The sequence below is a fragment of the Paralichthys olivaceus genome, chromosome 13 (genome assembly GCF_024713975.1).
Source record: "Paralichthys olivaceus isolate ysfri-2021 chromosome 13, ASM2471397v2, whole genome shotgun sequence".
NCBI classification, from domain to species: domain Eukaryota; kingdom Metazoa; phylum Chordata; class Actinopteri; order Pleuronectiformes; family Paralichthyidae; genus Paralichthys; species Paralichthys olivaceus.
The window spans coordinates 17,625,261-17,653,220 of NC_091105.1; the positions used below are offsets into that span (position 1 = coordinate 17,625,261).

At 42.0% G+C, this 27,960-nt stretch overlaps 1 protein-coding gene across 2 annotated transcripts in view; it reads left to right on the top strand.

The window, feature by feature from the left end:
- Window positions 1-27,624, top strand: part of dyrk1b (dual-specificity tyrosine-(Y)-phosphorylation regulated kinase 1B) — a 52,383-nt gene extending 24,759 nt beyond the window's left edge. The window contains exons 1-13 of one of the 2 annotated variants that reach the window (XM_020091269.2): window positions 1,257-3,435; window positions 14,961-15,127; window positions 17,853-17,972; window positions 18,729-18,917; window positions 19,118-19,265; window positions 20,703-20,852; window positions 21,259-21,395; window positions 21,939-22,085; window positions 22,401-22,541; window positions 23,049-23,169; window positions 24,038-24,220; window positions 25,103-25,206; window positions 25,817-27,624. In XM_020091269.2, coding sequence (XP_019946828.1) covers window positions 3,333-3,435; window positions 14,961-15,127; window positions 17,853-17,972; window positions 18,729-18,917; window positions 19,118-19,265; window positions 20,703-20,852; window positions 21,259-21,395; window positions 21,939-22,085; window positions 22,401-22,541; window positions 23,049-23,169; window positions 24,038-24,220; window positions 25,103-25,206; window positions 25,817-26,332 — 2,226 coding nt within the window. In that variant the 5' untranslated portion in view covers window positions 1,257-3,332 and the 3' untranslated portion in view covers window positions 26,333-27,624. Of the gene's footprint in view, window positions 1-1,256; window positions 3,436-14,960; window positions 15,128-17,852; window positions 17,973-18,728; window positions 18,918-19,117; window positions 19,266-20,702; window positions 20,853-21,258; window positions 21,396-21,938; window positions 22,086-22,400; window positions 22,542-23,048; window positions 23,170-24,037; window positions 24,221-25,102; window positions 25,207-25,816 lie in introns of those variants that run through there. The other variant, XM_020091270.2, reaches the window with a different exon arrangement.
- Window positions 27,625-27,960: the final 336 nt, after the last annotated feature.

The following is a 27,960-nucleotide window of genomic DNA, read 5'->3' on the forward strand; positions in this document are numbered from 1 at the left end:
GTGTGACAGTGTTTGTGTGCTGAGCTGTTCCCAGGCAGCATTGTGCCTGATTTAGCCGGAATGCTCGGATAGCAACAGTAACAACTTTTAGCTTTGGCTGCTTTGTGAGGAGAAGTCACCGCAGATCTCAGCTGTGGAGAGTCACTCAGTGACCGTGTGCGCATGGAGGCCTCCGGCCCTCCCCCTGCCCCCGCTCCCCGGCTGCAGCCCCCTCCCTCCATTTCTACCTGACATCTTCAAACTATTTCCGCGTCATTCCTGCCTCGCGCCGTTTGAAGAGACAGTGGGAAACTAAGCCGATCGCTCCTCCCACACACCCAGCCGGCCAGCCAATGGCAGCCGGGGACGGGACTTGGAGCAGCCAATTGGCGCGCAGCTGCCATGGCGTCGGGTAGCAACAGAGGCTGAAGAGGGTGCGTGCGCCCGAGCACAGAGAAGTAGAAATATTTTCAAAGACTGGAGGAACAACATGAGCCTGTGAGAGCTGCATGGCAGCAGCAGGAAAACCCAGCTGTCTGCTCCTGTTAGTGTCTGTCACATAAACGGTGATCGTGTCTAAAGCTGCCATTACCCACAGCCCAGTCTGTTGAAATAAACCGAGTCCAGCTCAAAGTACTTCTTTTCAAATGACCTGTATGAGTGTGTACACGTGTTAATAGCGTTGATCAATGTAGGCCTCTGTCTCCTGTACTTCTGGTCCGGGTCTCCATAGATATTACACAATGAGCTTCTTGTGAGCACAAATACCATTGAAGTAGTACTAATGTCTTCTAGAGGTTTATGTATACATGTGCAAACACATACATTCGCATGTGTTTTCTATAATTCTTTAGATTCAGCTGAGGCTCAGAGTAATAAGTTTAGAAAAGTACCATCGCCTCTTTATTACTCGACTTTATGAGTATGTGTCACACCATCTTCTCACAGAGTTTATCAATGAAACTGTAGAAATAAGTTTCAGTAAATCAGCTGAAGGTTGTCTATGTCTGCGTGTATATAAAGTCCCAGTATATATATCCCGCTGTTACTATAAATGGACAGGACAGGAGAGGTCTGCTTGGAACAGTCTACTGTGGTCAGAGGGAAGGTTACCGTCCCGCTAACTCACTCAGGTCGCTGATAATGCTTGTTTAAAGCACTCGGCCTGTGGGCGCTGCTCGGTCTGAAAACACCCGTGAAATCTCGCAAATGTCGTTTTGAGTCGTGTGCGCGAATCCGTCGTGCGTTTATCGGCACAACGCGAGGCTGCGTCAGACAGAGCGGCTCCGACCCCCGCCACGGGCACATGGTACAGTCCCTATCGCAGGGTGGGGGAGCCGTGTGGGAGAGGAGCACAGATTCCGTCTAACGGAGAAGCACGGAAAGAGAAAACGGGCGAGAAACATGAGTCGAAATCGCCCCTGTGAAGGTTTCCACCACGAAGGAATAAAGAATCCCCCGTTCTACTAATGGGAAGCAGAAGAGGACAGTAGGCGTGTGTGGACAGAAGAGCGGAAGCGGGCGGAAGAAGAACGGGCGTCTGACAGCAAAGCTCAGGAACTCCGCTGGATTTGGTTTCTGTTGTTCACTTGGAGACGAGTTTCAAGTTTTGCTTCGTCGCAGTTCGGACGCTGGTTTGTGATTTTGCTTTGGTGTGATCGCCCCGGAGGCGGACTCCTTCCCGGATCGAGTTGCTGTGGTAAACAGTGTCGGGAGTGTGGAAGTAGCTTGTAAGTGCAGGCCGTCAGCGGCTTGTCATGTCTGCCTCCAACGCGCTGAAACCTTTGGCGTATGACCCCCGATCCTGGATCTAAACTTTCTAAACCCGATTTCCTCCCCTGTGGTACCCCAGAGGACAAGACGCGTGTAAGTGAGGTGAAGTGTTTGAAATGATTCGTCACAGTCCCGTCGGCCCATGAGTGTGGATATCCCCTCTGAGGAACTTGTCTGGAAGTACACGTCTTTGTGAAATCAACACGTTGAAGTGGACTGTTTTGTTTACATGTGTTCGCTGAACTGCCTGTTGTCCCAGATACAAACTGGACAGTGTACCTGGATTACTTTATTGTTTGTCTTTCTAAAGGGCCCCTCTTCACCCCGGTGTGGGCCCGCCACCTTCTGACCAGGTGGGCGGGTGAAGGGGAGCTGAGTGACCGCAGCACTCACAGGCCTTGTGGAGCAGTGGTCGCACAGGCTCTGTGACATTGCCACTTCAGGGCTCTGTGTGTGTGTCACTGGATTAATCTGAGTGATAACATCACTCTACACTGCTCCACTCTGTCCAGTGACCAGTCCCCCCAGAAAGCGCCAGTAATTGGAGCTATTTTTAGTGTAAGGGATGGGGTAAAAGCAGGCAGCTGGAAACCCAACTCCCCTCCACCTCCTTCTCTTCCACCCCTTCTGTCACACTACCTCGCTCAGCCCACCTGGCAGTATGTTGGGCGAGCCTGGTTAGCACAGACTCAATTTACAGCTAGTGAATGATCTTCCAGACGAGTCGTCTGGAAGAATAACAAAGGTTGGATGAACTTCTTCTGCTGAATAATAAGAGATCTGTCAGGGCTATACTGACCATGGACTCTTGGTAGCGGGATTCTAGCTGTACTGTGTTCCACTGGTTGAGACTGCACTGGACACAAACTTTGTTCTGGAATACTACTTAGAAGATGTCTGAAGGACTATTAACTGTGAAGATTTGATTGCACCTGCCCGGGACTAAGTGAACGTATCATAAGCAAAAAGAGTCTATGCCTTTACCCCTTGGACATTTAGCTCAAAGTCATAAATAAGAGTATTCACTTGTTAACCTAGAAGAAAGGCCTACCTTTGACTACCTAAAGCATCGGTCACCAGCGACCTGGAGTGGCACAAACCTCCAGCACACAGAAAGAATGCATGAAACTGCCGAAACCAACATAACTAAAAGCTAACCTGACGAACCAAATATTCTATTTCCCCCCACTCCCCATACCCACAGAGAAACAGAATATATATGTAGAATGAGAGATTATATCTTTAGTGTAACTCCACAGAAGACAGAGATTGCATCCTTTATATTTTTACTTCAGAGAGACAAGCTGCCTGTACACCAGTTGGTTGCCTTAGAAACCACAGTCACAAAAAATTTTACAAAAGAAATAAGCCAGAGAAGACGGTGCCTTTTGATTGGTTGGTCGGTTTCCCACCATTTCAAGATTCATTGATTTAGTTGGATGTAAACTGTTGAGGTGAACTCTGGGATTGAAAACACGCCTGATGACAGTTACCTGACCCCTTTCAAGTCCCACCCACCCGTCAGAGTGTTTTGATTGACAGTATTTCCTTGCTGGATTTAACAATTGCCAAGCCTTTCCATGGTGATCACATCATCATCCGTGGAGGACAAGACTGTGCCCTCTTGCAGGATGGTCCAGTCAGAACCCTGGATCGCCTCTGCCCTGCTTCGCAAGAACAAGAGTCAGTACACACACTCACACAAACACACACTTACAGAAAAGAACATTGTGGCTACATTTTAGTGTAATTTTGCTGAGGTCTATTGATCGTTGATCATGCGTATGATGATGATTAAACAGAGTGGGGATGTGTTTTAGTATAGGAGACATAACATTGGTTTTATATATATCAGTATGGTAGTATGCTGCTGTTTTTGACAGCATGTGTTGGCGTTGAATCGTGATTGCTCTGGATCTGAATGGGGGGGTGCGACAGAGCAGCAGGAAGCACCATCATCGCCATGGTCAGTTGGGAAGACTGTGAGGATGCTGTCTGTACCTACTAATTGGATATTATTTGGTTTAGTTACTCTTACATTTATTCACAGAATAAAGTAATAAGGATAAACTTCATCAAAAACTTTACTTTGAAGTGTAGTGAATTTCTGTGGCGTTACAAAATGCAGCAAGTTATTTGTCAGTCATGTGATCCTCGTTCATTAACCGCTTAGGTATTTTGTCGTCATTGCCTTTCATAGCAGGGACTCACTCCATGGTTTACCAAACACAAGCCTGACAGAGAATATATTTAGCTTGGTTTTATGGACTGTGAACACAAAACAGGGGGAAAAAACGGGATGTGTTTTATGAAAAGAGTTTCTGGCCTGACCTGAAACTGAGCTTATATAAAGACTTATTTATAATTATCATATAGTCATTAACTATTTACTTGTTAGTATTAACAAGTGCTCTGGAGCCTGAATTAGTTGTAATTTCTGTTGCAAACCTATTAATGTTGTTTCTTTTGCTGAGTTCCAAGCCTCAGTAGAGCATGGATGCAAATAATAAGCAATGGTTGAGTTAGCCTATTTATGGGTTGTGGCCTTATGTTCAAGGAAAAATATTTGGCGGGGTCATGTTGCAAATATCCAACTATTATAGATTTATTGGGGATAGAAGTTATTGCAGTTTTTCAATGCATTCCATGCACATTTTTGTTATTTATTCACATGTACACTGAGTCTGAACTTTATTAGGAACACCTCCAGTAATCTGCTGCAGTCTAATCCAACTGTCTAGCAGTTAATCGTCCTCCATGAAGGTTGTATGTTCAGTATATAGAGGTGTTGAATCAAATTTATGGTCATAATGGAGGATGTGGGTCACTTTAGCTGTGTTGTTTTGTGTTGATAGCTGTTCCTTTTATTGTGTCCACTCCCTTGAAATAAAAGAGATCTGGCACATCCCACAATATAATGTTATACAACTCAACAACAGTTTAAACTTCATCCTCCAAAATGATAATCTATCTGAACCAACACCTCTGAAACAGTCTGAAACACAAACTGAACTTTAGATGCTTAATGAACGAGGATTTACTGCAGAGCTGCTGGAGAAGACTGCATCAGTTTTAAGTAGGTGTTCATAATAAACTGACAAGTGAGTGTATATACAGTAAGTGATACCAGGGTTTTCAGTGTCATATTTATGCTTTTATCTAATCTGATAATGTTCTGATATGCTTTGTCAATAATAATATAAGAATGCTCATGTGACTTCATGTTGCTGTGTTCCTGATTGTGTGTTTGTCCCCCAAAAAATTTACATTAATTATTGACAGCAGTATGAGCTGCTCGTCTGTGTATGAGCTTGGGTTCATTTAGAAATTGAGAGCACACATGACCTAAAAGCGAAGTTTGTGTGAGTTTGTTAAGTTGCTCTGGCTCAGGCTGTGAGTTAATAATCAAATTAAGGCTGAAAAACGTATCTCAAACACATGACTTGTGGACGTACTGGTTGGAATGCAAGGATATAGATTAACATGTTCGTTAGAAAATGTAACAATGATCCACACAAATTAGTGTTGTAGCCTATATCACTGGAATCACTTCTGTGTTTTTTCTGGGCTTTAAGATGACTTTTATTCTGGACTGACTGATTCTGTGGATTCCCCATAGTCCCAGAGTGGGATCCCTCACGTCCAGGCTCAGTTTTAACATCCATCTGGGAATTAAATTTGAGCCCTGGCATTTTGCAGCTTGCTTGTTCAGCTTCCTCTACCTGCTCACAGTGGCTCACTCATTTCTTTCCTTTCCTTCTTGTTTATCAGTTTTATTCAGTTTTGCATTATGTTGTTTAATGCAGGCTGTGACATTGTTACTCAGGTAAGGCAGTTAGTAAACTAAAGTTGAAAATAGATTTACACATTTTTGTTTGAAACAGTGCACTAGTGTTGCAAAATGTCATCAGGATATATGGAGCTCAACTGTTAAGTTTGTAGGTAGGTGTGATAAAAATGAATAACAGCACATACAGTGTCAGGAACCCCCTGTAGATTTTGCCTTATGACTTTATGTTACCTGTGGTGCTTAATGGTTAGACACACTTAATTGTTGTAATGTCTTACATCTGCCAATGGTGTCATCTCACCTTCATCATGATGCCCCATACAGATACTATGTATTCAATATATTGTGTGTCAGGGAAGTACAGATTATTTGAGATACCTTGGATATTTAATATCTTTGAAAATTTGAAATTTAACATCAAGTTTTCACAGATGATGTTACACATGCAGAGATATGTAGTGCTAAAGCTGTGCCTAAATTGACTAAACAGAATGAGGTAATGATCTTTTTAATAGATGTTCCCAGACATTCAATCTTGATCCTCTTCAGCCCTGAGTAATTCCTGTCACTTAGCTGTCACTGGTCCTATAGTCTATGTGTTGCTCGATATTTGTTGTTGGGCTGATCAGCATTGGTGTGCTGTGTTTCATTGTTGCTTCTCTAAGTGACCAGCAGCCTTTTTACTGACTGCTGCACACTCTACTTGACTTAATACCTGATCACAGCATTCGTGTTGACACATTGGTGGCGGTGTTGGGTGGCCTAACACCTCATGGAATTAGTTCACCTCTCATCCTTCTCTTAAAAGGTCCTTTTTCGCTCTTTACAACATGCTTCGTTAAATACTTTTCCTGGATCATATCTGCTGAGTTCTCTACATCTTTGCTTGGTTGATGTGAAAAAACTGGATATCTTTGTACTAATACAGAAGTCCTGCCCTCTGGTCACCTATGGCAACATATCATGTTTGCTTGTTCAGTTTAATAGTAGTCTAGGGTTTGAGTGTAAAACCACATCAGGTCTAAGAAAATTCTGAAACTCTTTTTAGAGACTCTCTCACATGCCCATTTTCCCTCAGATCCCTGTGAATTACTTGTTAATGAAAAAAAAACTTAAGCCCCTGCTAATGTTAGAGGGCTGAGCTTCCAGGCCTGTAACTGGAGCTAAGAGGTGTCACCACATCACACATATTTACACTGACGTCTTGCTGTAAGGCGTCATGGTCAGAGTCCTTGCTGAATTTCAGACGTTTAAACACGGTATGAGCTGTGGAAGAGGTCTTCATCTGGGTCAGAGTCAGGATGACGCTCCAGATCAACCTAACCATAACTCGACTTACCCATGTTCTACATCTCCTTTTATTACTCTCTTCATGTGAAGCACTTCACTTACAGTTCTTTGTAAATAAAATGTGACCACCTGATTGGTGTTATTATTGTCCGGTATTCTCTTCAGGTCAGTTTTATCCTCTGTTGGATGTTTGCTATTGTGATAGTGACTGGTTAATGCTGTCTGTCAGCACCTGTACACTGACTGATTGTTCCTTTCTGCCGTGCCCCTGCTAGCACTATAAGTTTGATCACTCTCTTTGTTACTGTGTGTTACTGCACTGCTGTTGCGGTATTGTTTTGCTGGCCCGGAGAGAACATTACAGTATGATATTGGAGAAAGAAAGGTGAGAATAGTTATTTCACAGTGGGATCTCTGTATGTTATCTCTCCAGCTGCCACCTAGTTTTAAAGAGGCACCTCACTGGTAGGTAGTTGCCTGGTCGTAGGAACTTTTTGTAATAATCTCCAGTAATGATGCAGACAGGTTCATCTGTCTGTATCATTATCATTTGAGATTTGATTTGAACCCTAATCACCCATTTGCAGGCAGCAGGCTTAGCCTTACTTCATCCTGCCAGCTGTCCATTCCCCCCATTTATCCAACTGTGTATTCTATGTCAGTCTGGTGATCTCTGTATATGTGCTTATCTGTATTAATGCCTGCTTTTATTTTGGCTAGTTGTATACACATGATTGTCTCAAGGCCCAACCCCAGTGTATTTGCTGTAGAGCCACAGCAATATGCTGTATTCAGTTTCAAACCAAAAGCCAGGATTCCCCTCTCCCTATTGTAATAAACCTTTTCAAGCCCTACCTCACAGTCTCATATAATATATGAATAATAAAATCAACATGGCTACCCACACAGTCAACAGTTAACTGTATAATTTAATAGTACTTTTTCATCAAATTTCTTAAAACACCGAATTCTCTCATCACATAAAAAAAACAATCAAACATTGCTGTTACTAACAATTGGCAAAACATCACTTCTCATGTGAGATTTGGACTCAGTCTTGTAATTGTCCTAAGGGATGGCAACATGTAGTTGATTTTTTTAATTTGATTAAAAATGTACCCACTAAAATGCGTCACTGGAACAGTTTTCTCTGTGGTGTGATCAAGGACTGTGGTCAAGACTGTCACTTGTTGACTGTGGTCAGGCAGTGGCTCAGTTGTGGTGTGAAAATATTTTATGTGTGGCGCTGTTGTGTAGAGCAGTGTGCGTCAGTGTGCTAAAGACCCATTGGGACTTGTTGAAGGTTGTGTCATTGAAATGAAGTTGGTGTTGGTAGGAATGGTGTTTCTAATATTTTTTCCACCACATTTCTATCACTGAGGATAGACTTACTTTTAGAAACTTCTCTTCATCATGTAATACAATCCAATACCACTGCAAATGACATCCTCCACATAGTTTGTAAAGTTGAATTCACATCCTCAAACTATTAAATGATTTAAAACGTTAAATGAAGTTTTTAAATGTTAAATATTCTTTAATAAGGCAGCATTCTTCTTAGCTAGATGTACCTAATATACTGAGTGTGTTTCAAAGTCTGATGTTGTCCGCCAGTATGATACATATATTGGTATCAGCACATAGTCTAGTCAATAGGTAATTAAACGTATGTTTTCCTGATGTCAACATATTTTTTTAACATTGTCTACTGGTTTTGGATAAGGTACATTTTAATAATTGTTTTGTGATCTAGCATGTAGCACCATATTATACATCACTGCTGTAATGCCCCTCCCAAACCGACATCTGGTCAGGGGGGTCTCTTTGAATGGGCCAGCATACATCAGCAAATCCTCCTCCACCTGGGTTGGATGCAGGTTGGCAATGGCCTGACTCAGGTGAACTGGCATTGCTTCCAGGAAGCAAAGTAACTTCAGGGGTATTGACATTTAAACATAATTTGAGCGACTCACCAGTTTCAGCAGTTTCTCAGATGTTGTAATTTCTTTTGTTTGTTGGGGCTTTAAAGTTATTTAAGAGCACTGGCTGCTGGTAGGCTGTGAGTGGAAATTATTCTTAAAATCTCTTAACTTAACACATATCCAACAGTTTTTGGTATGGCATTGTATATTTACAACAATGCTCCGGCTCTAATACTCTGATGCATGTACTTGGAAATCTTTCCTCACCACCACAATTTAATCTTGTTCCTGTTGTTACCTGTGTTGGATGACGTTGCGGATATAGATAAATATTGTACAGTTCTTCAATTTCTTGTGTGTACATGTACATTTTTATGTATGTCAACATATTAAACACAAACGCCACTCTGCAGGTATTAGCTGTCTCCTAATGGTGTTTGACAGCTCAGATAGTGATTCAGTGAAACATCCTCTTTAGGAGAATATTACATACTCATGGATGAATTTGAAATGTTTTCAACTCACACAGATGCATTGCGACCTCATTGCACACCTATTGTTCATCCATTTGTGTTTGCAGTAATGCATTTGATTCTTAACACATTTTAAGGTCAAAGATTAATGTTGCCAGTATCCCAGGTCATTGGGGATATAGTGTTTACATGGAACCTGGTTGCTAATTAAACGCATGTATGTGATGATCGTGATGTTTTGGCTTCACTTTTGGTGAGCTGTCATGTCTTACATCTTTTTATATAGTCTATGGTCCAGAGAGCAAGTTGACTTCATAGGGTTTAAACTATGGATGAAGCACTTCAGTCCAGTTCCCATCTGTTTTAGATGTATGTTGTTTTTTGTCTGGACAGTAACAGAGAGGCCAGCAACTGTCCCTGACCGAAAGACTGACTGAGTCATTAAATTGCCCCATTGGACAGGTGGGCGAGTGTTTCCTCATTGGCTGTTTCTCCTTCAAAATAAGCATTTGGGGGTTGTTTACAGCCAGTGTTTCCATCTAAGCCATTTGTCTCTGGATTCACTAACTCTTTAGACAACTTCAAAAAAGCACCCAAATCTCTGGACTTTTTGTACAAACCTTAGCTACTGTAGAAGAGAGTCAGCAGTATTGGCGTGGGAGTGCGATGTCAGTCTTCACCTTCATCTCTCTCTTTGTCTCATTCAACTGACCACACAGCAGGTGACATGACGCAGAACGAGCTCCTAACTTTCTCTTGGACAGATCATAGTACATGTAAATACAGCTGAAATCACAACACAGATGTTTCTTTAACTTATGTGTCTGGTGATTTCTGACAATGCTGTTGTTGTAGATCAGGATTTTGGCAGAGCAGAGCAGTGACTGCTGAGTAACATGTCGTCTTAATGGTCCATGCTTCAGTCACTGTTCATACTTTTTCAGTGGAAATGTTTCACAGTTTCATTAGGAATCTGTGTGTATTAGAATACTGTGTATGTGAGCACGGAAGGCTGAAAGTAGCTGAGACTGGGCAGGATGTAAATACAACACTATGACATCAGAATATATTACATTTTGCTTGTTATATCTAAGTTTTCACTTTTATTCAAATGCTTGACTTCAGCATGCTATTAAATCAGTATTCTCAGTTAACATTGTTTGGTTCTGTTGACCTCTATCTCCAAAATTCTTTGGACACTTTGTCTCTGGTTCAGTATAAATGATCTTGACTACAGTTGTGATTTAAACAGATTTGTGGGTTGAGATTTTGAGGAACTGGTGCTAAAGCTGTATTTTTTAAAAAGCTCCAGTGCCTACATTTTCTCAGAACCAATAGTTTTTTCTTTAAAAAAAAGCACAAAAAGGCTATGAGGTGATAAAGCAGCATTTTTATTTAAAGTATACTTTAGTTTAAATATACTAATATAAAAAAGTGCAATACTCTGAACAAATGCACAAAACAAAATCATAGAATAAATAAAACCTAACCCAACTAAAATAATTGCTATTGCTCGGATATTTGCTGCGCGTTCGGTGTTAGAATCATTTCGCATGAAATTCGGGAACACTTTTTACCATTTAGCTGTAGGCAAAAATTTGTTGTTGTGTCGATTCGAGTTTGAGGTAGCTTCTAGGCTATCATTACATGGTGCCAGAGCTATGTAGAGAGTTTGTTGCCACCAGAGTTAAGTATAATGTTAACTAGACACATTCTGATGTTTATGCTACCTGGAAGCATTGTAAATATCACTACAAAGCCGAGGCACCGATATGAGGCACAGAAATCCCCGTTGTAATTTAGTAAGGTAGGTATTTCCCGTGTAGAAACCGGTACGTGATTGGTACTGGATTTATGTACCCAACCCTAGTACATGCTGGTGGCGAAGAGACCCTTCCTCAAGGCCATGTTGCACAACTGTTGTTTCACAGATGTATTTCATTATCTAGAAAGTGTTAGATTCTGACTGTACTGTGTGTTGCTGTGCTGCCTGGAGTGACTCCTCACTATCGCTCTTAATATTGTTACATCATTGTGCATCAACACAACACTGATTAAGAGATGAAACAGTCTGCAGGAAAAGAAAAGATATCTCTTGTGGAGACCTATTGAGCAGTCATTGGAGGCAAGTCATGAAGGATGGAAGATAGGAGGGAAGAATGGAGCAATGTATGAATGATAGATGGATAAAGAGGAGCAGAATCAGATGTAGAGAGGTTTTTCAGAAAGCAGGAAGGATGATGAAGGAAAGGGGGAGGAGAACACGGCTGGTAGGGTGGGTTGGGTTGCTAGGGGAGAGTATGTCAGACTGCTGCTGAGAGCCAGGCCTGCTATTGGAAGCTACTTGCTTAGCAGGAGAGAGGCGGAAGAGGAGAGAGAGAAGTAGCTAATGAGTATTGTAGGGTGGTTGCTGAGACAGCACTGGGTTTATTTATAGAGTGCTGGCCAGCCAGCCCTTAGATACCAACAGCGAATCAGCTGACAGAGAAAGAGGGGGCCCCAACCAATGGCAGCACAAGAAGGGGGATGCCAGATTGAGGAAGTGCTGTGAGTGCCTCTCGGTCTCTTAAAGAGACGGTGCAGATTTCTCAGTACTAGGCAGATATTCTCCCTCTCCAGCAGTGTCATGTCTGTAAGCAGGCCAGGACCCAGAGCACCACAACAGTCCCAGTGACTGTGATTGGATTACTTTCTCCACCTCATCACACAATAGAACAAAATACAAACATGCAGTGGAACACAGAGGTTCAAAGCTGTTCTCAAACAGAGCCTCATTTAGCCACAGAGCTCTATTTAGAATCTCAGGGAGCCATTTGGAAGAATATGTAAAGTACTGAATAGAGCTGTCTACACCGTGTATGGAAGATAATCGCGGTGAGGAACCTATAATTACAAAGGTTATTCTTACATCTTCACTGAGAGTGTCTGCCCTGAATTATGTTTTACTAGCATAAAAATAGACCTAATTTGGCCCCCCCCCTGAAATCTCTCTTACTTTGACGAGTACAGAGAGCAGTGGCACCGCTCACAGAGGGCAGGAGCTCCACATTACAAACTGGGTTTTGTTCATCTAAACCTACATATGTAAATCTAAGGTTGTCCATCTAATAGCCTTTTCCCAAAGGCACTGTATAGCCTGCTTTAGCTGCTCCGACCTCAATATTGTCAGCCTGCTTGGTATCAGGGCCAGTCCACACTGGATTCCTAAACCAAGCTGTTTCTAGCACTAAACTGACGGGCTCTACATCTATGGTCATGTAAGTGAATGCAGAGAAAAGTAGCTGTTGGTCACATCTCAGTATTAAGCAGCTTGCACCTGAATCTCTGGGTTGGAGTCAAGTTTGTACTTTTCTTACTTTGAGAAAACTGCTTTACTGTTTTCTGATGTGCTCTACTCATGCTCCTTTTACTATTGCAGTGCAAACATTTCCTCCTGTTGTTGCTACTTCCCAATGAAAGCCATAGACATAGATTAAATACTGACATGACAACTCTGCACCTATTTTACATAATTTTCCACAACATGGATGATGATATTGCATTTACACAAACCCAGTCATTTGTTTCTTACATGCAGCACTGTAACAACAAAACAGTATTGTTCACATCTCCTTATGCTACAGCTGTCTTTTAGTACTGTGCCTATCAAGCGGAGGAAAACCCATTGTTAACTAAAATGGAGCGTTGCAGTCATTTAAGTGAGAGTGATACAGGTGTCAACAGTGATTCATTTGCACGTGCACATTTCCATATGGATTTGTGTGAAAGAGAAGGAAAGGTAAGAGTAATGTTTGCTTGCTCTTTTGTTTTTGTCTGAGTTGGGCTCTTTTCGAAAAAACGTGCCTGGGCGCTGGTGACCCTTGGACCCTTGGATTCAGTAACTTCAGACAAGCTCCTCCCATAGCTGTGGATCAGATCTGCGTTCAGGCAGCTCAGGCTCGTTGTTGGTTGTCTGGTTTGAAAGTCTGCATTTCCTTGGCTGAAGTATGGTATTTGCATTTGCCTCTGCATCAACAGCAGCTTCTACTGATCTTCAACTTGTGTTAGTGTAGTTTCTCCTTGATGATGCTGAGCTGTTCAGGCAGAGGTAGCAAAGCCAGACATCATGATGTTCCCTCCATTGTACTTTACCATTGTGATGTCTTCATGTTGGACTGCTGTTCCACTCTTACTTTATACATAGTGCTGCATTTTCCTCTCAAACAACCGTTTCGTCAGTGCACAACACATTTGCACAGTCGCTTTGTGGAGAGTCAAGCTGCTATTTGACAAACTTCAAGTGCACTGATGGTTTTTAGAGAGGAGCAGCTTCCGCTGCTGTGTCCTGCTCCATGGTGTGTGTGGTTGAGTCCCGAACAGAAATGTCAAACCAGCTCTAAAGTGATTCCTTTAAACCTTTAGCTGTTACCATAAACGTATTCTTTACTTCACTTATCATTCTGCTTTAGGCCTTTGGATTCATCTTTGCTGGACGAATACTTCTTGTAATCTGTAATCTTTGCTCCAACACACAACTCCACAACTACTTATTTGCCACAGTATATATTCTACACCAGTATATATAGTATATTCAGTTTGTGCCCTGGTCTGTATATCGCAATATCCGAACCATTTAGACATAAACTATTTGACAGTAAGTTTACCTTTGGATATTTTCAGTCTTTCACAGAGGTTTAAGATAAACTCAGTAGCGGGTCATCTGATTGATGAGCAGACCACCAAACTGCATCTTTTTGAGTGTGTCGCTCATGGTTTGCTCAACCCATTGTTGGCCCACAGCAGCAGCTAGTGGAGCACGTTGAACTGGCCCCCCACATTTTCTCTTTTTCTTCCACAAGCAAACACAGCACATCAAGACCAAAGCAAAGCAAAACTTTTCTTGCAGTTTGCAGTTTTATTATTAAATGATGAGTCTCAATTTTAGTTCATTATTTGACAAGATTGTTGAAATGTAAATTCTTGTTGATAGCACACAAAAGAAGTAACACTCACTAGGAAACATTTTAAAACAAAAAAGCATAGCCAAGAGTAGATAATTTTTTATTTTAGACTTTTTAATCCAGTCCAATATGTTAGTGGCCTAAAAGAGCTATGCTCTGTGCCATGGCTTGTGGACTGCAGTGTGTGAGAATCCCTGAAACATTTCAAGATTAATTTGCTGATTTGTGAATTCAACCAATGTCTCTTTAACTCCCAGATAAATTTGTCTGTTATTGACTTACCAGTACTTTAGTAGAGAGCACTGACAGGTAGACACCATAATCAGTACATATCAGCTCTTCAGTGACCAGATGAAAAAGGTGTTTGTCAGACTTGTTCATGTTGTTTGGAAGATTGAAAGATAGATACATGGATTTAACTAAAAGAAATATTAACATTTTTATCATCCTCCAAGATCAAGCATCAGTTGGGATCTAGATTGAAATAATCGTGCAAATCGGAAAGTCCTCTGGTGCACATCTTGGCACTTGTCCAGTTTCCGCACATGGTTATGTGTAATGTAGTTTGTACAGTATATATTGGTTTTATAGAAAGCAATAATTAATGATTGTGGTGTGATGGACATGTGCTTTCTGATCAATTATGGTGCAAAAGCTGATCAGCAGTTGGTGCGTTCTACCAAAGATGGAGGCAGAGAGGTGGATTAAAATGTTGGAGATTCCCTCTCTGATCATCTCTCTCTCTCTCTCTCTCTGTCTCTCCCTCCCTCCCTCTCACTCTCTCTCTTCTCAGGTGTAAGCAGCTCAGGATGTCCGCCCACCTCCTCCTCCTCCTCCTCCTCCTCCTCCTCCTCCTCCACTGCCCAGGGCTTCTCCCTCGCTGAGCCAGCCATGACCAGCCAGCACACACATACACACCCCACCTTCAGCTCCATCCACTCCATGGCCGAGCAGCAGCAGGTAACACACACACACACACACACACACGTCTTTGGCAAAGGAACTGATGTGTCGTTCACCTGTTGATGGTATAGATTTCTTATCTCATTAGATCAGTACAGTAACTCTTACATTACTGTGTAAAAAACAGACAAAATCATATAAAACACCATATAGTTTAAATTTATAGTTAACCCACAAGTATGAATCAAGCTTAGGTTGGTCCATGACAGCAAAGGTACACCTACTGTGACTTGACATGGTGAAATTTCATTGTCTATGAAAAGTAAGTATGCTTGTACACATGGCTTCTTCAGATCACTGGGAAAAAGATACATAAATAATACAATATACACCGTAAAAAGATAATCCTGATCCAGACCTTTTCCACAGCTAAGTATCTATAATCTAGCGTTGGGCATTGCAGGTTAACTCATGATACAATCTGATATGCAATACATGATCCATTATAACGATGATATCAAGATTCAGCGATTCTGCAATAATTTATATCTTGCAAGACAATCATACAATGATACATTGTGATATCTAACTGAAGAATACAAAATGCCCCTAAAGACGTTGCAAACAAACTCTAACTTGTCAATACCCACATATTCCATCATTACAATGTAAAATATCCATAAACTGGCCAAAGTCCAAACTGTATATCAAAAAAATTTAATATCAAAATTTGGCGCCAGCATATCGATAATCATATCTCATGAGTTAGGAGTACGATATATTGCTGTATTGATATTTTGTCTCGCCAATACCTAAGCTGAAGATCTGAGCAGCAAGACTTAGATCAAAAGCTGAATAAAGTTAGCATTTAATTTGTGTTTACTAGAGTTTTGCTCATTTTAGTTTGAGGTATTTTATCCTCATGTATTTTTTTTCCGTGGATATGAATTAGAAAACGCAGCCATTACACAAATGCTTTGAAGTTAGAAGTCAGAAGTGTTGTCGATTACCATGGTAATCAGTGCCAACATCAGTATGCAAATGCCCTACCCACACCATGCCCCTCCATGGAAACACTTATGGTGCTTTCAGACAGTGAGCAGTCGCCTCAGGCAACGCCAGTGTTCTGTAGTTTGAATCGGCAGCCGCAAAGTGCACTATAGCTGCAGTGGCTCCCATCCATGTCCAGTCCTACCAGCCTTTACATCACAGACTGCTGCCATCCAGTAGGTTATAGGTCAAGACAACTAGCTTTGCTAACTACTTTTGTTAAGCTTGCTTATTGTCTCAGACTGGATAATCAGACTGTAAACTGTTGCAGCTGCCCTCTCTGCAGTTTCTTGGGTAAATTGAGCCACCAGTTGAAAAAGTCCATCTAGAATTCCGATTTACAAGCATGGCAGGCCCCCTTCCTCTGCTTGCTGCTACCTCTGCCACTGGCCTTGCCGGCACAGCAACTAGTGTGGTTATATGGAGGCACGCGATGGCAACCTCTGGCTGTGTGATGACACCACTACATATACACAGGTGTATGTGTGCACACAGAAATTACAATATAAATCAGTACTGAACACATTAAAATGTGTAGTGCAGTGACTGCAACAAGCAGGAATAGATATTCCCTCTCAATGGGGATATTGACAAGAGTTACAAGGGAGCAACTGAAGCTGACTGTCCTGCATCCAGGATACGAGGTCTAGGTCCCCTCTGTGCTGTTCTGCAATGCTTAAGGCAGAGGTGTGTGTTTTTTGTCAAGGAGTTCCACCTCTGCCTGGGAAAGCTGCTGACGCATAGTTCAGGAGAAAACCAACTAGGATCCAGGAAGAATAAAGCTGTTTTTTATTCTGGCTGCAGAGAACTCATGGAGCAACTTTTTATCCTCTCAAACATAATCCACAGGTCATAGGAATTTGTTGATCACATGTCATCCGTGGATTTGGAAAAGGTTCATAACTGTTTCCCCAGGTTGCTGTGGAAGGTGCAAGAGCAAAGTTCAAGTTGTTTGGGTTGAGTCAAGAATAGCTTTTGACTTCAACAAGATTGCATCTTCTTACCTCTTTTGTTTACAGCACACTGCATTGCCTGTGTACCACAAATACAAACAACTCCTCAGCTCTTTGTGTTTGTCCTGCATCTGCTGCCTCTGCAGCCTAAACTCACCTCCTGAAAGAACGAAGCTGCTCCCTCACACCAGTGGAGACAAACACTGCTAAATTAGAGGAATTTCAGCGTTTGTGTATGCTCGGTAAAGTTGGCCATCAGCGGCCAACAGCTGACAACACAAGCCAGCATCTTCACTTTGGCTTTGGTCAGACTGGAAATATAAATCAACCTCCACATCCTTTAGTGTAACCTTCAAAGATGGGCAGCAGATAAAATGAGAGGAGGTACAGTGAACACTGATACACACTGCACATGATTTATTGAAATAACCAACCAATTAAAAAAGGGACAATACACTTAAATATTTTGAGACAATGTTACAATTCTACATTTCTTGTAAATATAAAGTCAACAGCACATGAAAAAATTGATGTTGCAGAAAAATGTTGTCATTGATTATTAATTTGATTTTAGCCCACGTTAAACAGTATGTATGTATTTAAGTGGTGTCTGATTTAAATGTTGAGAGGTATTTGTTTTTATCTTTTACAATGTGACACACTCTGGTGCTAACGTGAGTTGGAATTGATACGCAGAAAATACACCATATATTTTCAGCCATAGACAAATGTTAGTATTAATAAATGCTCACTAATGGAAATGTTGCTGTTCTCTGTAGGTGCTGTCTGATATGACCATACTCCAGCGGAGGATCCCCCCTAGTTTCAGAGACCCTGCCAGCGCCCCACTGAGGAAACTCTCTGTTGACCTCATCAAAACTTACAAGCACATCAATGAGGTAACACACACACACCCTTTTATGTGTTTGTCATTTGTCTTTATTTGTTTGAATTACTTTTTCACCACCACCAGGGGGTTTAGGTTGGGGAACAACTGAACCAAAGTGTCTGTTTCCATGCTTCAGTCAGGGTTCTATGTAACTGTTGTTGGCTGGGGGAGATCTTAGAAATGATGGACTAAGAGGAAAAATCGTAACAAGTTTTACTTCATGGTGTATCCATGACACTTAAGTTGGTCTGTTGAAGGAATTTATATCTGTGGAAGAAAATTATATCTGTGTAGCTCAGGTCATACCTTATCATACTACTAGTGTATTTAATATCAAGGTAATACAGCATTACATTTAGTTGAAAGAATGTGTGAAAAACACCAAACATCCTCAAGGCGGCAGAGGTGTGTGTCAGGTGACCACTGAACCTGTGCATAAGTGGCTACTGGTGTGAAAGTAAGGAGACTGCTTTACACCAGGCTAACAGCTGTAATGATCTGATGAGGTGTGACAGTGAATGTGTCACAACATCTGTAAATGTCTGAAGGCTCAACTGAGAGACTAAAAAAAACAAATGTTACACATTTTTACATTTTTACATTTACAACTAGATTACAATACTCTGTATTGAGAGAATGAAGTGCTAACCCACTCTACAATTAGAAGAACAAGATAAGTAACTCATTATAATTAATTGTATTAAGTTTTGTTTTAATTGTTTTAAGTTTATTGTGCTTTGAACTTGTTCTGTATTTTGATCCACAGGTGTACTATACTAAGAAGAAGCGGCGGGCCCAGCAGGTCCCCCCAGAGGACAGCAGCACCAAGAAGGAGAGAAAAGTCTACAACGATGGCTATGATGACGACAACTATGACTATATTGTGAAAAATGGAGAGAAGTGGCTGGACCGCTATGAGATAGACTCGCTGATCGGGAAGGGCTCCTTCGGACAGGTATGGTCGAATGGAACTTTCCACTTCATGTATGTGATTTGTTTCTGTCAGTGAGAGGGTCAGAGCTGGAGAAATACCCCTACAGGCAGCCTGTCAAATAACTTGGGTGTCTGTTTTTTCACCTGAAATGTATGATTGGACTAACTTACTTATAATATGTTATTTACGTGATGTAAACTGCTGTTGATGTCTGTCTGCAGGTGGTGAAGGCCTATGACCACCATGAGCAGGAATGGGTTGCCATAAAGATCATTAAGAACAAAAAGGCATTTCTAAACCAGGCGCAGATTGAACTACGCCTGCTGGAGCTCATGAACAAGCATGACACTGAGATGAAATATTACATAGGTAAGATGAACAAGACTCCAACACACATTACAGTGAGGTGGGTGCACAGATCAGATAAAGCACATGTACCCCCTGAGGTGACACTCTGGTTGCACTGCACAGGTTGTCTGCACATATGTTCACACTGGGGTTTGAATTACATTTAAAGAAAGTTAAACATTTTGCTTTGTGTTCATAGTGCATATATGCATTGTAGTCCCACTCATTCAGGCACTACATTAGCTGCAAGGCATGAAGCATCTGTGAAGTGTTATTAGATGTCTGTCACAGATGCACTTCTGTTTCTATAAATGTGTCAATCCACATGACTCTGACGGAGTATCACTGACAGTCACATCACACTATTATCATTCTTCAATAGACATAAGTAAACTGCAAACTGCCAGTCCAAAAATACTTTGAAATTGTTGAGCTCAAATATAAATGTAATAGTTATTTCGATGGTGGTCCTCAATAAAAAGGGAAAAGACTAATGGGATGTATGCACAGGAGGTGTAAGGGCTCGCTCTTTACTAAACATGTCCTCAGTTCATTTTCATGTGTTTTACACTGTGCAGCTTCTTGAGTTGGTCTTGAAGTGCTTTCAAAACAAAAGTCCAATACTGTGAGGGGCTCTGTGTGGACAGATACACAATATGCAGTTAAATATGTGAACTTAATTTGTCACCATCACTCTGAGATTCATCACTGATTCATTATGGAAACAAAAACTGAAGAAAATGAAGAGAACTCCTGACATGACTTCTGTTATTTAACTATGTGAAACCCTTTGGCATAATGCACTGCCTATGAAGTAGAATGTTAGTGCCAAAGTTCAATCTTTGTGTTGGAAACAGACATTTGTCCAAGAAAGAATCGTAACTCAAGGTCCACTTACTGTTGATGACTAATGTCACAGTCTTCATCAGCAATGGAATTTGCTCTGTTGCCATGGAAACAATAGTTGTCATTTTCATACTTCACTCAATCAATGACAAGTAAGCTGGACTGTCTAACTGGACTGAACTTCATCCACTGATAAAGACTGAGTATTTGCTGAAAGCTCCAGAAAAACTCAACAAGAGTTCCTTTTGTTTTGAAAAATAAAAGTAATGCCTCTCAAGTTTGCTTTAAAATGATTTTCTATCAAACTTACACACACATGATCACACTAACACATTGGTTTGACTCAGTAATGGAAAGTCTCAATTAATGACTTGACCAAGATTCATTTAACAACTCTTTACTTCACCCTTAATGTGAAATTTGATAAAATGTCACTTGCTGTGCATCCAAAAGCCGGGACTTGAAAAGATTGATGATGATTTTAATGTTGTCCAGTTCTCTCCGTCAGTGATTATGTTAACCTTCCTTCTTTTCTCCCATCTGTCTGTGTCTGTCTGTCATCTTGTCCCTGTGTGTGTGTGTGTGTGTGCGTGTGTGTGCGTGTCCGTGCAGTCCACCTGAAGCGTCACTTTATGTTTAGGAACCATCTCTGTTTGGTGTTTGAGCTGCTGAGCTACAACCTGTACGATCTGCTGAGGAACACCAACTTCAGAGGAGTCTCCCTCAACCTCACCAGGAAATTTGCACAGCAGCTCTGTACAGGTGGGGAGCATGGAAACACCGTCATGAGGCTCATGGGCTTTTTTTTAGTTTGTTGTCGAGTTCTGCCCCCAAGTGGCAAAAAGAAAAACTACACTTTGGATACATAATCACAACAGCAAAGAGAACTATTGTAGGTCAGATGCCATTCAGTAAGACAGAGGAAATAATTTAGTGATTAATTATACAGTGGGCTCTGAGAGCACTTTCTCATGGGGAAATGATGTCAGAGTTTTGAACCTCACTGTATATCAGGATGATGAAAAGCTCCTTGACAGTTACCTGTTCCCATTCAATGTGGGTGTACATTAAAATAAATGAATGTTTATTGCAGCTACAATTCAAAATATTATATATAGGAAAAAAATTTCCATTGGAAAATAAGAGGCATGTCTGTTTTTGGGCACAGCGTTATTATTCCTGGCCACTCCGGAGCTGTCAATCATTCACTGCGACCTGAAACCGGAGAACATCCTGCTGTGTAACCCCAAGAGATCTGCCATCAAGATAGTCGACTTTGGATCCTCCTGCCAGCTCGGACAGAGGGTGAATTCACGCACATGCACATACACACAAAAGCACACCTTCCTATGACTGTCAAAGGATATTTAACATTTCGTCACTGTGGTTTTGATGCTCTATGAATAAAGGTTGGGTATCACACCTATGTCATAGTTACTCTACAGTACTAGTTGCAACAAGTATGAGGAAAGGATAAATAGATCTGGATCTTCTTGGTGTTACCTCTTCTTTAGTTGATTAACAGAAAATGAGTCTGCAACTATTCAGAATATTAATCAGTTGTGTAATAATTAAATATATTAATCAAATACACTAAACATTTGCTCACACCAAGATCTGATGTTTTTCCTTGTTCATTATAGCGAAGTGATTCCATCTGAGTTTAAACTTTAAATGAGACAAAACAACACACCCTGATATTTTGGGACATGGGAGGCATTTTCTACATTTATCTGCTGTCTCATAGACAAAACAAATAAACAATTAACTGAGAGAAATGTGCAGTTGAACTGATAAGTTAGTGCTGTGTCTCTAATCTCCTGCCCCCCCCTCTCGTCCTGCTCCTAGATCTATCAGTACATCCAGAGCAGGTTCTACCGTTCTCCTGAGGTTCTGTTGGGAATGCCGTACGACCTGGCCATCGACATGTGGTCTCTGGGATGCATCCTGGTGGAGATGCACACAGGAGAGCCTCTCTTCAGTGGCTCCAATGAGGTAAAAGTAACATTACTATAATGCATGAGTCAGGCTGGAGGTGATTCAGTATTGTCCATGTTAGCATGTGATTCAACATGTGCTCAGGCTGTAGATTGCTGTAGAGTTGTACTGGAATGGGTTTTGTGTTTTCTCATTAGCAACTGATTATTTTAAGCTTGTTGGTTTAGATCATTTCATAAATCACACATTTACAAGTACATAGTGACAGGGTTTGTACATATGTATTCAGTATCCTGAATATGTGTGTTTGCAGTATAATCCACATGTTCTAAACAATACAAAGACTAATTGTGTGTGTTTGTGTGTGTGTAGGTTGACCAGATGAATAAGATTGTGGAGGTTCTGGGGGTCCCACCCAGCCACATGCTAGATGCAGCTCCTAAAGCCAGGAAGTATTTTGACAAGCTCTCAGACGGTCTGTGGACAGTGAAGAAGAACAAGGACATCAAGAAGGTATTTGATTTCAGTCTCATTTCCATTTTTAATCACAATGTTAACGTTAAACCATTTTCCGTAATTGTAAACAGCAGACAGAACAGCTACACTATTAAAATGCAGAAGCACTAGTGGGCTGCATGAAAACGACTGAAGTCCTTGTAGACTGAGTGTCTGCTCCAGCTGAATAGGGCTGCAATGCCAAGTCCATGTGAGAGTGAAAAGTACCTCAGTGAAAAGCAGTCAAATGTTACTAAAGATTCTGAAGATTCTGAATCCCAGATGTAAATACTTTATTCGACCCACCTCTGCAAGTTGTAGACCGTAGTTTTCACTGGGAACTGTTCTCTCCTGAAGGAAAGGCATGACTCGTCAAACAGTATCAATGGCTGTGCAGGAAGTCTTGAAGTGCACTTGTGTGTGTTTTAGAGCATTAAGTCCTGCACAACTTGTCTATCCTGTTTAATTTAATGGAGGATCCTAAGTTCATATTTGACTGTACTGAAATATTTGTATGTTTTCCAGGAGTATAAGCCTCCAGCCACGCGGCGTCTCCATGAGATTTTGGGTGTGGAGACTGGGGGCCCAGGAGGCAGAAGGGCAGGGGAGCCAGGACACGCCCCCTGTGACTACCTGAAGTTTAAAGGTAAACCAGCGGTAGTTTGGAGGACACTGGATTGGACGGACAAACATTATTAGAGCATATTTATATTTTCCAATACATTCCAATACAAATGACAATGAAAGGAATATCTGGACTTAAACCTCCATGCACATGACAGACATTTAAAAGAACTTCCTCTCGGCTGACTGTGTTACAGACAGTCCATCAACCTCTGTACTATTCGCACTGGGTGCAAAAAGATTCCAAAATTGAAGAATTAAAAGTAAAAGCCAAAAGAGTTAATGTATTTACAACCAAGTGCAGTTGCCCTTGATTCAGCCCCTCTTGGCTGAACATGACCTGGAAGACTGAGACTCTCCTCACACAACAGAGTGTAGTATAACAATTCAAAAAATGGAAATCAGGGAGGAATTGCCTGTAGCATAATATCTTTTGGAGAATTCAACTACCTTCACACACAGTCACTCAAGAGGTATCATTAGTCATGTTTGCATGGACACCAACATCCCAATATTAACCTGATGAAGACAATAATCTGAATAAGACACTGCCATGTAAACTCACTTATAATATGTTCACGCAGATGCACATGTCTCCTTAAGAAGCTGCACATGTCAACGTTTGAGTGAAGTTTCTAGTTCAGTGTTTGTGTTGAAACTACGAACTGTACACGTTATCCAGGAGAGTCAACACAGGTCACATGGTTTCATTTTTTTGCACCAATGCCAGAAATGTTTGACTAACATGGAGGTGGTGGTCAGTAGGTGAGGCAGCACTCCACGGGGTCCAGACTCATACTTCTGGAGCCTTCTGTGCCAGCTCCCTCCTGTCTCCTTGTAGCTGCTACAAAATATTATCCTCATCGTGGTCATGTTTTGTCGTCTTCCAGACCTGATCCTGCGTATGTTGGACTACGACCCTAAAAGCCGTATCACGCCATTCTACGCCCTGCAGCACAATTTCTTCAAGAAGACGACAGATGAAGGAACCAACACCAGTTCATCTACATCCACCTCTCCTGCCATGGACCACTCCCATTCAACCTCCACTACTAGCTCTGTTTCTAGCTCTGGTAAAATACACACCACTTGCTCCACACACTCTTGACTCCTCCCTCTGCAGTTTATCACCGGCTGGCCTTCGTCTCAGTTGTCCTACTCAGTAGAGATGATAAATCCTCATAAAGAATGAGTTTTACATTATTAATTTACTCGCTAAGGAGCAAGAAACAAGTTGGGCTGTTTAAGTGTCCTAGCTGCTATGAAAAGAGAAAATGGAGGGACATATATCTCCTCTAGCTGTGTTAGTCCAGTGAAGTAGCTGAGAAGTGAGGAGACATGCAGATACCCAGCTGCTGCCTGCTGACCACTGAAAATCAGTGGCTCAGAATGGGAGGATTCCCTTTTTCCTCAAGGAGGGAGTCAGTCTACCTGTTGCTGTAGATGACCACAAGCAGCCAGTCTACACCTGAAATGGACTGAATCCTTGGGCAGTTAATTTGTGGTCTTATGGTGTCCAGCCCCAGGATCCTGTAATGTGCCAGGAAAGGTCATTTCTCAGAGATGGAAAGACGCATTTGTGTGCTGCATTTAGAGGAGCTAATTTTAAATGACAGTCTAGTTGCCACTGTGACGCAATCGGCCTTCAAATGCCGTCTCCTAAAGATGCACCTGCTGAATTGAGTGACAGCTTTTGACATCAGTGATCAGTCAGACTATCCTACTTCCAGTTCTGTTTGTAATAAGTCAGTTTGAGACAGAATAGTGCAGAACTACAGGTGCAAAGATTATTTTCCTTTGGTCCAGACAAAGTGAAACAAGCAGCAGGTACGAAACCCAGTAAAATCAGCTGTGATTTATCCTCACATGTAATCATGTGTCGAAGACTTCAAAAGTCAGATGATTTCATGAATTTGTGTCAGTGTGAGTTTAATGTTGCTCTCTTTGATCTGCAGGTGGCTCCAGTGGTTCTTCCAATGACAACCGCAACTACCGCTACAGTAACCGCTACTACAACTCTGCTGTTACACATTCAGACTATGAGATGACCAGCCCTCAGGTACACGCAGAAATGCATCACTGTTAAACACAACACCTCTTCAGGTGTCATCTTACATCCCCATCCCATTCCACAAACTTGACGTGTGATTGGGAGCTGCTCATCAAGCTTCTCCCACGTCTTTCCTTTTTTTCCATTCAGTTGTGGAAGAGGCCACAGAAAACCAGTTGTGCTGATTTTCTGTGTGAACGTGAGATATAGGTTTATATATCAACAGGTCCTTGATCCTGCAGATGAACCACTGCACAGTGTGTCTCTGCACTGTTTGGTTGCATGTTTTAAATAATGTGTTGCCTGATGTTGATATATATACATATATATATAGTAAATAATCTGCCTGACCAGTTATAAATGTACAGAACCAGCGCCAACCTCTGACAGTACCCGGTCGTTGGGTGTAGTACAACCACTTCAGCAGTGCGCATGTGTAGTTCCAGGAACCTGTCTCCAAGTACAAGGTGGAGGACAGTGGAAAGGAAAGTAGAGACAACAGATGGGGTTGTTTTACCTTAGGTTTCTGTAAATTCCTCCGTCAGAGCAGGACCGGGAATAACACTGGACTCTGAACGTGTCTCATCTCTGTGTATTTGTCTCGGCTCTCCCCCACCAGGCTCCCTCCCAGCAGCAGATGAGGATGTGGCCAGGCAGTGATGGTGGAGGTGGGGGTCAGGACCCAGCATACACCCAGTTGCTGCTCCACAAGCCGGCTGCCTCCCAGCAACACCAGCGCCACTTCCTGGATGCGCCCCACCACCCCCACCCAACTTACTCCCACCACGGAAACGGTGGGCGTGGCCTGCGGCAGGGCGGACAGACGGGCATCGGAGGAGGGGGGGGTCAGCAGGGATCCTCGCCCCAGATGAGTGACAGCATGGATGTGGGCGTGTCCCTAGGGCTGCACCACCTGGGGGCGGTGTCTTCCATGGAGGCCTCTCAATTTGGCTCTGCCTCCCTGCCCCTCGCTCTGCCAATTGGACTGTCTGCCTTCCGGACTCGGACGGCCCCCACCGCCCCAGGGCCACAAGCCCCAACCCCTGAGGACTACTACCCTGCCTCCAACAACAATAACCCCGCTGCGGGGGGCAGAGGGAGGCCGGACTCAGACGAGGGGCCAGCCAATTCTTGATAAAACCTGAACCATGCCCTAAAGCCATACAATTTTAACTACAACTACTACAACTACACACATACAGCCAGAGTTCAGAGACAAAGAGGTGAACTTTGTGCTGAAGGAGACAGTTTGTACTGCATGAGAGGAGGAGGAGGAGGAAGGAGGAGGAGGAGGATGCTGGGAAAACTCTCCTTTTATCCTGTTTTAGTTTGTTGTCTTTTGTTGCAACTGTAATTGGAAAGGAATGATTGTGACAAGTTTGTTTTTATTAATATTATTATTGTTGTTTAATATTTGATTTTTCTCGGGTTTGAGGAGTTGTGTGTTCTACTTGGTTGTTGTTTAAGCCTGGAGAGGAGGAGGAGGATGAAGAGGAAAGAGAGAGGAGCCATGCTTTTCCATTTTACTCCACATGGTGGCTGTAAGTGGACAGAGAGCACATGTTCATGTTCACACCGGTTAGTTATGACATAATTATATTTGCAGCCCTTAGAGACGAGCAGTCTTAACACACAGACAAACACACACATGTATACAGTGTGTACATATATATATGTATGTATTATGTACGTATACACACTGCTGCATCAAGAAGACAGAAGCTGGTTTCAAAGGGAGAAAACACCAACATATGTGTGATTCAGGACTCATGGATTCTCTCTCGTGTCTGTGTTAAACTCACTTTTTCTTTGAGTTTGTGTCCTCCCTCTGTCGCTCCCAGCCTGGTTGTCACAGAGTACGGAGAGAGGGAGGGAGGTGGAGGGAGGAGAAGGTGACGGGACACTGATGCCGTGCTGGTGCTCATAGGGATCTCCTTCTCCTCCTCATCCTCCTCTTCTCCCCGCTCTCTTCTTCATCTCCTCCTCCTCCTGTTGTGTTTCTCCTCCAGACAGCTCCTCCTCTCTGTGCTGCTAATCACCATGACAACTGGTCCGGATTGCTGCTAAAGATCCAACACAGATCAATTAAAGAAATAAAAAGAAATAGAAACAGAAATAAAAAAAAAACTTTTTAACCCTTCTGCTTAAGAGAAAAGGATAAAGTAAGAACCACTGCATCTCAATGTATTTATTACTATTTAACAAGAAAAAACAAACTGAAAGTAACCCTTTTTTCTGCTCTTCTTTGTTTGGTTGCCTTCTTTCTGCAGGTGAGCTCTGATTGGCTATTGTAACAGTGACAGTAACTGGTGACATGGGAATGCCACCGGTTGTGGGGGCTGGGTGGAGGGGAGGGGTTGGGGCAAAATAAAGTTGGATATATAATAAGAATAAAGAGTATACTTTTGCACACCAAAGTCAAACAAACATCAGATCTCCGCTTTTCTTCCTACTAATATGACCTTGTGCGTGGTCAGGATGAAGCTCTGATGCTTGGCCTCTATCCACCCACGCTAAACTATGGACACCTCATGTCTTCGTTATTCACTAAAAGAATGAGACGTGAAATAATCATATGAATAAATACACACATTATATTTCACACAACCAATGGTAGACAGCCAATCAAAAACTGTTGTTTGACTATGACACGTTAACAAATGTTTGACCAAAAGTGCTGAAAGAATTTGGAAAACAATGAAAAGCAGGAAATAACTTTTTCTTTTTTTCTTTTTATTATTCATATGAATGTTTTTCCCTCAT